This window comes from Physeter macrocephalus, chromosome 14, assembly GCF_002837175.3.
Source record: "Physeter macrocephalus isolate SW-GA chromosome 14, ASM283717v5, whole genome shotgun sequence".
In the NCBI taxonomy this organism is placed as follows: domain Eukaryota; kingdom Metazoa; phylum Chordata; class Mammalia; order Artiodactyla; family Physeteridae; genus Physeter; species Physeter macrocephalus.
Window position 1 is genome coordinate 121624680 of NC_041227.1, and position 11144 is coordinate 121635823.

General features: G+C 40.1%; 1 protein-coding gene across 15 annotated transcripts in view; it reads right to left on the minus strand.

Moving 5' to 3' along the window:
• Positions 1-11144, minus strand: part of BPTF (bromodomain PHD finger transcription factor) — a 144742-nt gene that overhangs the window by 103480 nt on the left and 30118 nt on the right. For all 15 annotated transcript variants that reach the window (XM_007125971.3, XM_024130490.2, XM_024130487.2 and 12 more), the window contains exon 2: positions 5810-6632. In XM_007125971.3, coding sequence (XP_007126033.2) covers positions 5810-6632 — 823 coding nt within the window. The remainder of the gene's footprint in view (positions 1-5809; positions 6633-11144) is intronic.

An 11144-nucleotide genomic window follows, 5' to 3' on the forward strand; every position in this document is an offset into this window, starting at 1 on the left:
AAAAAAAAAAAAAAAAAAAGAATTTGTTCAATTTAGAAAAGTAGATTATTTCATTTCATTGGTAATGTACCACAAATCCATGCATGGGTACCTTCTTAAGTCCTTTCACTCCTGTAATTTTAAAGCTTTTTAACCACATTCAAAGGGTCTTCTCCTCTTCTACTTGTCAGAGTGTTGTTTTATATACTGATATTGAATTATCAAGAAACAGAACTTTTCTGAAACACCACAATCTATGTCATATTTTCTAAAAATGCCTGTGTTTCAAATTTATAAGATCTCAGAAAAAGCCAGTCCCAAGAGAGCCAAAACCATTATACTATCTTTCTCCCCCCAGTTATAAGCATTGCTTTTAACAGCTAAAACAAGGCAAATTGCAGACTTCTCAAGATGATGGCTTGGAAACTAGACTACAGTATAAAATTAGTTATTGAAAATATTCTTGGGAGTTCCCTGGAGGTCCAGTGGTTAGGACTCCACGCTTTCACTGCCACGGCCGGGACTCAATCCCTGGTCGGGGAACTAAGATCCTGCAAGCTGCACAGTGTGGTCAAAAAAAAGAAAAAAAGAAACAAGAGAATATTCTTATAAATAGGTCCTGAAAAAAAAATTCTAGGTCCTACTTCCTAATAGCCAGAGTCTTGGGCAAGTCCTAGAGCAAGTTATTTAACTTCTCTGAGTTTAGTTCTTCATCTATAAAATGTACAAAGTAGTACCCACATTATTGGGTTGTTGTGAGCGTTAATGAAAAAAATGTATATATAAAATGCTTATGAGAAAACTGTAAGGCACACATTATTCTAAGTGAAAGAAGTGAGATACAAAACATTATTATATGTTTCTTTTTATATGAAATGTTTAGAAAAGGCAAATTTATACAAACAACAGAGTGATTTTCTAAGGCTGAGAATGGGAGTAAGATTAACTGTAAACAGTTATGAGACCACTTTCAGAAACTGAAATGTGGAGTAACCAACCACTTGGATTTGTCTCAGAAGAAAATGTTTCCTGGCATGTAGGACTTTCAGTGTTAATTTACTAAAATTATAGAATTGTATATCTACAACAATAGAATTTTATAATACATAAATTAATAAACAGCTCAGGGAATTCCCTGGTGGTCCAGTGGTTAGGACCCTGTGCTTCCACTGCAGGGGGCACAGGTTCGATCCCTGGTCGGGGAACTAAGATCCCGCAAGCAGCACAGCACGGCCAAAAACAAAAAAAACCCAAAAAAACCCAGCTCAATAAGGCTGTTAAAGTAAATAACAGAATAATAAAAATACTAGGTATACTTCACAAAGTGTCTTGATTACTAAAGTAAACATACAGGGGCTTCGCTGGTGGCGCAGTGGTTGGGAATCTGCCTGCCAATGCAGGGGACATGGGCTCGAGCCCTGCCAGGAGGATCCCACATGCTGCGGGGCAACTGGGCCTGTGTGCCACAACTGCTGAGCCTGCGCTCTGGAGCCCACGAGCCACAGCTGCTGAGCCCACCTGCCCCAGCTGCTGAGGCCCACGCACCTAGAGCCCGTGCTCTGCAGCAAGAGAAGCCACCACAATGAGAAGCCCGCTCCCCGCAACCAGAGAAAGCCTGCATGCAGCAACAGAGACCCAACGCAGCCAAAAATAAATAAATAAATAAATTTTATAAATAAATAAACACACAAGCATTCACAATTCATGAAGCAATGACAATTCTCATTTTATAAGTGAAAAAAATCAGGCTTAGAAGGGTTGTAGGTGCTTTAATATGACACAGAACTTGTAATTAACAAGGCCAGGAATGCAAACCAGGGCTAGTTTCAGAGCTTTAATATTTAACCACTCTGTATGACAACTGTCTAGTAATAAATGACCTGGATAAAGACCAAAAAAAAAAAAAAAAAGAGTAAACATACAAATTTAAGATATATATTGTGAAACCATATATGTCAAAAAGAAAAAGTTTCTTATACACTAAAATAACAAAAATTTATAAACATAATTTGATTTTTTGTCATTTTTGAAGGTTAGAAAATTGTGTATAAAATTTTCAGAGAAAAGGCAAATTTACTATTTAGGTTATATAAAAATAAAAGTGAACTTTTCAATCCAATGATAAATTAAATCTGTTACTGTCTGTAGGGCAAGTTGACAGTTTAATAAACTCCTTGAGGATCTCTAGATTTACCCATTTTCCTGGCTGGGGATATACTTTTTGTTTTTTTTTAAAAAAAGCTGTTGAAATTTTAACTTCCTTTTTTTCTACGTAAATATAATATGTAAAAAGCAAAAAACAAACAAAAAAACTGTACAGCATATATTAAGTGCTCAATAAATGTTGATGTTGGCTATTGTTATTACTAACCCATCAGCAAGTAGTTCCACCTATAGGTCCCTAACACCAAGGCCTACACCATTGATTATTGTGTGATAAGCCTTACATTACAGATGTCAAGGCCTACCTATATGTGGACAAAGCACCTTTGGCATGTCTGGGGTTCAAAACGGCAGCACAGGGAAGGAAGTGAGAGGCAGTGAGAATGAACATCCAAAAAGGGTGAGGAAAGGCAGGATAGGGAAGGGAACCTAAGAATGGGAGAACAGGAGCACAGAATAAATTTCCTTTACTTCCTGATTTGTTCACAGCAATCCTGATGACTCTGAGCCCTTCGGGGAAGGCACGTGAGACTGAGTGGATGGCGTCTGTAAACTGCTGTGCTGAACATCTAGAGAGTACAAGCACCAGGCTCCCTGAAAGGCAGTCTCACTGACTTTTCACATGGAATGAAAGACTGCATTAAACTTCAAACCAAAATGTGGTTACAGTTATCTTTCCATTTGTAATGACCTCGCCAACACAAGTTTCCATGCTACCATCTCCACAGCATGATATGAGAAAGATGGCACAATAAACACCACAACCAGATATTTGGGAGATATGAGGGCAAAAAAAAAAAAAAACAAAAAAAAAAACAAACTTATACAAAATTTTAAAATAACTGATCCAAACCAAAACATACAAAATATACTTTGTATATTTAAAACTTTTATAACTTCATATACTGTTACTCTTATCAGTTTCTGGATTAAGGTAATAGACTGAATCCACACACCTCAGTTTGCTCCCTCTTGAAACGCTCTTAAAACCACTAAAGAAATATTTTTAAAGATCTAAACTTACAAGATTAGAGAAAATAAGAGAGACAACAAAAAAATTTTTGGAAGCAGGAAAGCAAATGGACAAGTGCTAACCACCTTTAACCAGAGCCAAGAAAGCCCAATCCGAAACATAAAGGGTAGAGCTGAGAACCAACAATCACCAAAGTGAGGAGGGGAGTATCGACAGCAGAGAAGTGCTTGAAAGCTGTTTTAGGAGCAGATCCCAAGGCCACCTATCTGGCCACTTCAAGCCACTAAAGGTTTAGTCTCTACAGGAGTAAAAGTGAGGTTCTCTGGACCAGGGGACACCAGGCACAGGTGTGAACAAAGGTATTGTACAGAAAACCAAGGTACTGAGTGGCTATGTACACAGTAAATGCGCTGTGCATGGTAAATGCAGCCCACCTCCACCACCCAGCCAGCCAAACCCTCACGCTCCAAGCAGAACACCAGAAAAGGCCTCTCTGGGCCACCTGACCAGCTCAGAAGGAAGGACTAAAGACAGTGAGTGACATCAGGGATCACCAAGAAAAAAGATTAAGAAAATCACCCAACGATTAAGCTCAAAATTGATATGGCCTACACACTTGCTCAGAACTTCCAATCAGCTGTATAATCCCACAGTGTTAATCAGGAGCAGAAAATTAAGGATTAATAGACATGTGAGGATGGAAGAGACAGACCAATAGTAACAGCAGGAAGAAGCAGCCTGGAAGAAACAGAGACCATTCACAGTGGGAAAAAACATATGAAAAAACTATCAATAACATCCTCGAAAGTAAGAGAAATTATTATTTCCAGAAAACAAAAAACTAAGATTTTATTTTATTTTTTAAAGAGGAGGATGATTTTAAGAACAAAAGAGCTCTTAGAAAATAAAAATGTGGGGGCTTCCCTGGTGGCGCAGTTGTTGAGAGTCCGCCTGCCGATGCAGGGGACGCGGGTTCGTGCCCCGGTCTGGGAGGATCCCACATGCCGCGGAGCGGCTGGGCCCGTGAGCCGTGGCCGCTGAGCCTGCGCGTCTGGAGCCTGTGCTCCGCAACGGGAGAGGCCGCAACAGTGAGAGGCCCGCGTACCGCAAAAAAATAAAATAAAATAAAAAATAAAATAAAAATGTGATAGAATAGAAAAAATAAATAGTAGGGCTTGAAGACCAAGATAAGGAAATCGTCTAGAAAAATTGAGCAACATACACGCACACACACACGCGCGCGCGCGTGTGCACACACGCATTCCAAAGAGGACCAAGACAAAGAGGAAAACTGGAGCGAAAAGATAAAATCAGAAGACCAAAATAGGAAGCCCAACATTCAATAAAGTAAGAGTTCAAGATAAATACAACAGGCAAAGGGAGAGGAGGAAGTCCTCAAGGGAAGTTCTCAGAACTGACTCAACTGTCAGATTGCAAGTGCCCACCACACATACAATGGATGAAAACAGACCCACACAAGGCCCTATCACTCTAAAACTGCAGAAAACATTGAAGGCAAAGAGAAGATTCTACAAGTTTCCAGGTAAGTCCAAAGTGGTTATATACAAAGAATCAATGAATGGATTCAGATTTCTCAACAGCAACACTACAAGAAGACAACTGTACAAAATTCTGAAATTCACTGTTTATTCTGTACCATCTTTAAAAACTAAGGGTGGGCCTGGCTAAGATACTTCTCTGTACCTGGCTTGGCCTGACTATGTGCTGATGAAGTTCCTTCTCTCCTCTCCATGCCTGCTCTTTCATTTCATCTCACCACAAATTTTCTGATTTGACCTAATTCTGAGAGCTTGAAGAAGGCTTTGAAAACTTTAGAAGCTGAGGACTTCCCTGGCGGTCCAGTGGTCAAGACACCGCGCTTCCACTGCAGCGTGTACAGGTTCGATCCCTAGTCAGGGAACTAAGATCCCACATGTCACACAGCGCAGCCAAAAGAAAATAAATAAACGAACGAATGAATGAATAAATAAAATATTTTAAAAAGAAAAGCTTTAGAAGCTGAAAATACAAAGTAACCCACTCCCTCTGACCGTACTTCTACAGGATGTCCAAAACCAAGTCCACACTACCACCCTGCCAAGCACCCTCACTTTCCCAGACTTCCTCCCGCCCTTCCCACTGTCCTGCCTGGAAGAATCTCGTGCAAACCCTCAGGAAAGCACAAGCCAGACTATGACCAGGAGTCTGTTGGGCTTAACTTCTCCTGGGAGGCTGCAACCGATCATGGCAGCACCGATCTTTCCTCAGACAGTTTCTTTGTTCTTGCTGCTCCATTTTATATACAAATATAGTAAAACTAAAAAGAGAAGCAAGAATATCCCAACACCAAAGTTAGGATGCAGATTACCTCATGGTGGGCTGCAGGGAATCTAATGGGGGAAGGACCCACAATGGCATGTGGCATCCCACCTAGTAAGTAACGTTCTGCTTTCCATCCTAGGCATTGAGTACAATGGTGTGTATTTTGCTTTTTTTCATACACCCTTCTTTCCTTACAATTTTTAAAACTGTTTTAATGTACATATTCTTTCAAGTTAGAAATTATTCAACTATACAACTCATCATTAAATCACCAAGGTTTACATCACATCAGCAGCACAGCTCTACATCAATCATGAAGGAAGCTGGCTTAATTTTAAATACATACAAAAATTTAAGACCAGATTTACTCACATTATGAGTCTTCGGTTTAAGAACCAGTATTTCCTCCGACTTCTGTCATATCCAATAGGTTCATGTCGAATATATGGTTTGTTTTTTTGGATTTCAGCAACGCAGTCAGTCACACCAGGAACCTTATGTGCTACACAGACTTCACACTGCCACTCATCCTCTGGCACCTCCTCGAGAGGCGGCTTCACACATTCCAAATGGTACACTGCTGAGCAGGTCTCACAGCAAAGCAAATCCCCGAGTTTGTGACAAACCCTACAGTGGTCATCATACTGGATCACCCCTTCAGACATCAACTCCTCACGAGCAATGTTTGTGGTAAGAAACTGATCGACTAAGAACTGCAGAACTTTGATTTTGTTCTCTACTGGTCCATAAGGATAGTCCTCTGCCTCTTGGTACGGAAGAACATGATGGTACTCCTTGTCGCTCTCACAGTACACCCGCAGCACCTCTGGCCACGTCATGCCATCGATGAAATACAGCGTGGAATTCACGCTATCTTTCAGATCGGCAGGTCCAAAGGTAGTATTGGAAGTGTCTTCTTCACGCAAAACTGCTTTCAAAAGCACGACGTGCATCTCCGCCATAAGCGTGCACTGCTCCTGACTCACCAGAGCTGCACAAAAGTCCTCAAAGCGAAAAGGAGATAACCTTAAAACTGTGCCAAAGTTCCGCAGTACCTCATAAATGGCAATAACATTCATTATATGCTCGTTAGGCACCATTAAATCCTCAGAGGACTTGGGAAATTCAAGGGGTGGGATGTCTTTTTCTTCCAATATTGGAGAACGAGGCCGATGTACTCTCGGTTTTCGCCTACCTATAAATAAAGAAATGGTATAATTACAAATCAATACATCATTTCTACAAACTAAGGATTTACCGGTTTTTCCTATTTGGACATATACCCCCAAAAAGAGACAAGCATACTTCTATTTTTCTAATAACTGTCAAGTTAAAATAATACCAAGAAGCAATGATTTAGCTCTAATCTTTAAGTCTATAGAAAATCTAAATTTAAAGTTTTCCCATTATATCCCAAACTAGAAGTAAAAAAAAATTACAATTATAATCAGTTCTCAATTACCTAGAGGGGTTAACTGGTTTACAGGTAACCATGATAAAAAATAACAGTGCATTTGTGAAAAGATCTGACAAGAACATAAATGAGAAAAAGATATCTCCAAGGAAGAGAACAGGAGTAACAGATCTCACATGGTGCCAGCTGCACTAAGAAATGCCTCTCAGCAATCAGACAGGAAGTTCTCTGGTGCAGCACACCCTTTCCTTGGCCAGTTCTTCCTGAGAGCCATGTAATGGGGAGTTCCACAGTGAAGCAAAAGGTTAGGGCTGAGACAGAAAGGAAGGAGGAGTAAGGAAGAGAGAAGAGAAGCAGGGTTCCAATACTTGGAGAAAAGCGGGGGGCCGGGCTCACTTAGGAAAGAGACAACAGATCATAATTTTTAGCTGTAAATTAAGCAACAGGAGGCGTGCCTGTTCTCCAATTTATGAAACGTACAGTCCAGGAATATATATGTATGTAAATGTATCAATATATAGCATTTGAGAGCTTAGTTCATAACAAGCAAGCAGATCTCATTTAATCCTCTGAACAAGTCTATGAGGTATTTTAATAAGAAACTTATGCAAAGAAACAAGTTTCTCGGGTTTCCCTGGTGGCGCAGTGGTTGAGAGTCTGCCCGCCGATGCAGGGGACGTGGGTTTGTGCCCCGGTCTGGGAAGATCCCACATGCCGCGGAGCGGCTGGGCCCGTGAGCCATGGCCACGGCTAGGCCTGTGAGCTATGGTCACTGAGCCTGCGCGTCCGGAGCCTGTGCTCCGCAACGGGAGAGGCCAGAGCAGTGAGAGGCCCGCGTACCGCAAAAAAAAAGAAAAATTAAAAAAAACAAAAAAAAAACAAGTTTCTCCAGAATTGCCATGCCCATGCCTGCATTATTATTATTACACTTTCCAATGATATTTACAGAATAGGAAATGTACTTTTAAATAGCAGACTTTTTATGAGATCAATTAACATTAAATTTATTTCTGTGCAATTGTTTTATTAACTATGGTTTTGGGTTGCTGGTCACCTCTTAACTGCCTCCTCCCTTCCCCATTGCTGCACCCTCCTCACATCTAGTTAACTCTCATCATGTACAAACTAAAAGGGTACAGGGCACCAGGAAAAGTAAGTATGCTAAAGAATATAAAAGGTCAAGATCTTTTATTTTATACAATGCACCCCCCCATATTCATTCACTGGAAAGATTTTCCAAATAAGATTATATCCATTAGTTTCTGCAGAAAAAAGTCCAAGGGCCAGACTTTGCTGGTGATCCTACACCGTAAGAAAGAAACCTCCTCCATCTCAGCAAATATCCATCTACTACAAAGATGCAGTTTTCACAGATTCAATTAAATCACAGAATCACCATGCTAGTAATAAGCATCATGATGGTAATCCAGTCCATTTCACTGTCTTCTGGAAGTTATTTGGGCCTCATCTGCGTAAGTATAAATGAGAGAAAGCAGAAAAGGATTAAAGGGAAGACTGAACCTAAAGGAATACCCTCAAATGCAAGAGAAGAAACACAAGTCACCAAATGAGACAAACCTGCTTATAGAAACCGTCCCTGTGTTCCTCTCAGCTGTTTATGCAAAATGATGTCAAACAGAGTCCAAGTAAAGGATTACAGAAGGAAAGGCTGGAAAAGTAGTTCTAGGATCAGAACATGGATCCTTAAATGCTAGGTTTAGGCATCTGTACAGCACTTTATTCTGGCAGTAATGTAGGCTGATGGCTTTGAATGAAGTAATGAAGACTTTTTGAGCAGGGCAGGGACATGAGAAGAATGTTCCAGAAAGACTTCTCTGGCTTCAGTGTATACAATGAATAGGACAGGGGGAACAAACCAGACACAGGACATCTTCTGCAATTACCCAAAAGATAAAGACCTGGATTCAGAGTCTGGCTGTGGGAATGAAGAAAAAGATGAATAAAAGTGACCTTATGAAGAAAGAAACCAACTGGTGTGGAACATAACACCACCACCTTAAGATTTAACTCTGGTACCACTTCCTCCAAAAGACTATTCTAACTCCCCCAAACTCTTCTGAATTCTCGTAGCCTTCTTTGAATCATTTGGTACCCTACAATTTACTTATTCATGGTATCCATTCCACCTCCATAGCTGAACACCCACCTCTTATGCCAGAGAAAGATCTGGCACGTTTGTTTTATTGGAAGCATTTGCTAGCATCATTCCCTTTAGAGAATTACCCTTCCCCTACACCATGTGATTCTGATGGGGCCCCCAAACACAGTATTCCACCTCTTGATCACTGGCAAGGCAGGACAGTGAGAGTCTTGCCTGGGATTTTATATTCAGATGCTGAGTGAGAAGTGCTCTGCAGCTCGTTCTTTCCATGAAGGTGGCCAGAGGCTGTATGTGGGTAACCCACCTTTACCTCCCTTGTGGAAGAAGGGAATAAGGACAAGAGACAGAAGCAGAAATGGGAGATAAGTATTGATAACTCACGAGTACTGACAGAACCTGTCATTCAAATTTCCCAGTCAGGACTTCACTGGTAGTGCAATGGTTAAGAATCCGCCTGCCAATGCAGGGGACACAGGTTCGAGCCCTGGTCCAGGAAGATCCCACATGCTGCAGAGCAACTGGGCCTGTGCACCACAACTACTAAGCCTGCACTCGAGGGCCCACGTGCCACAACTACTGAAGCCCGCGCACCTAGAGCCCGGGTTCTGCAACAAGAGAAGCCACCACAGTGAGAAGCCCACGCACCACCAGGAAGAGGAGCCCCCACTCGCTGCAACTAGAGAAAGCCCGCGCACAGCAACGAAGACCCAATGCAGACAATAAATAAATAAATAAATAAAATTTAAAAAAACCAAATTTCCCAGTCACACAAACCAAAAACCACTCTCCTTTTGCTTAAGTGAACATGTTGGTTTTCTGTTGCTTGCAAACAAGAGTACTGATTAAAACAGTATCTAACACTGTATACAAGCCTTTTATAATGAGAAACTCAGTAAATTGCTATTTAAAGACTATCAATGAGAGCAGTTAATGTTTAAAAAAAAGACTGTTGATAGTACTCTTTTGTAGTAAATTAACTTAGACGGTAAAAGAAGTAGTCTAATTTAATTTGATATCTAATTTTAAAATATCAGCGCTCACAGATTCTGAAAGATTTTGGATAAGCATGTATCATTCTAATATTTAACAGTTCATTTAGCTTTATATTAAGCTAAAGTCTGTTAGCTTTCTATTAGTTTTAGAGGTAAAAGGAAGAAAGGCAAAAAAAGGTTCATAAATTTGACATTCTATCATCTAGCTGGAAACCACAAAATAGCATCTATTCAAACTACAACTACATACATACTGAACAGTGTGAGCACTTTTACAAGTTAACATTCAATACTGGTCAGTTCATTCTGAAGCATTACTGGGAGTTTAAATCGATTCAATTTTTTAAAAAAATTATTTATTTAGGCTGTGCCAGGTCTTAGTTGCGGCACAGGGGATCTTTTAGTTGCAGCACGCATGCGGGAATAAGGTAAAATTCATGTGCCGAAATAAGAAATCTTTAAGATATATTATTAAGTAGAGGAAAAAGCCAGCTACAGAACAATGACTAGAATGTCATTTGCGAAACGAAATTAGAAACAAAAAAAGAAAAGAGAACAATAATAAAGTATATACATTGAACAGGTCATATATGAATCTTTTTAAAGTAGTTGTTCCTGGGGAAGAGAAATGGAGGAAAAAAAAGAAAGAAAGACTAATTTTTTTATCCTTTTATATTCTTAAATACCACATGCATATGTTTTTATTATAATATTTTAAAAGAAAAATATTGGGCAGGTACCTATACAAATATATAAAAATATTAATATTTAAATCAATAAAATGATGCTGCTAGTAATGGCTACTGATGGTCTTGTATGAATACAAATATAAGGTCATTATGCCAAATTCAAAGATTTGGGTTTACAGAACTGAGCACAGATTACAGTGTATAAAGAGAAAACTCATAAAATTAAACCACTTAAGCCCCTCAACTCTCAATCATTAGTATTAGCAAGTCAAGGTATTTCAACTAATCAGGGAAATGTATTTATAATATACCATGGAGGATTACACTCATTACCATTTTCAACACTGATCTAGTATCTAGCAGATAAAGTATATTAATTTTCCTGTATTAAAAAAAAGGGATTGGGCTTCCCTGGTGGCGCAGTGGTTGCGCGTCCGCCTGCCGATGCAGGGGAGCCGGGTTCGCGCCCCGGTCCGGGAGGATCCCGCGT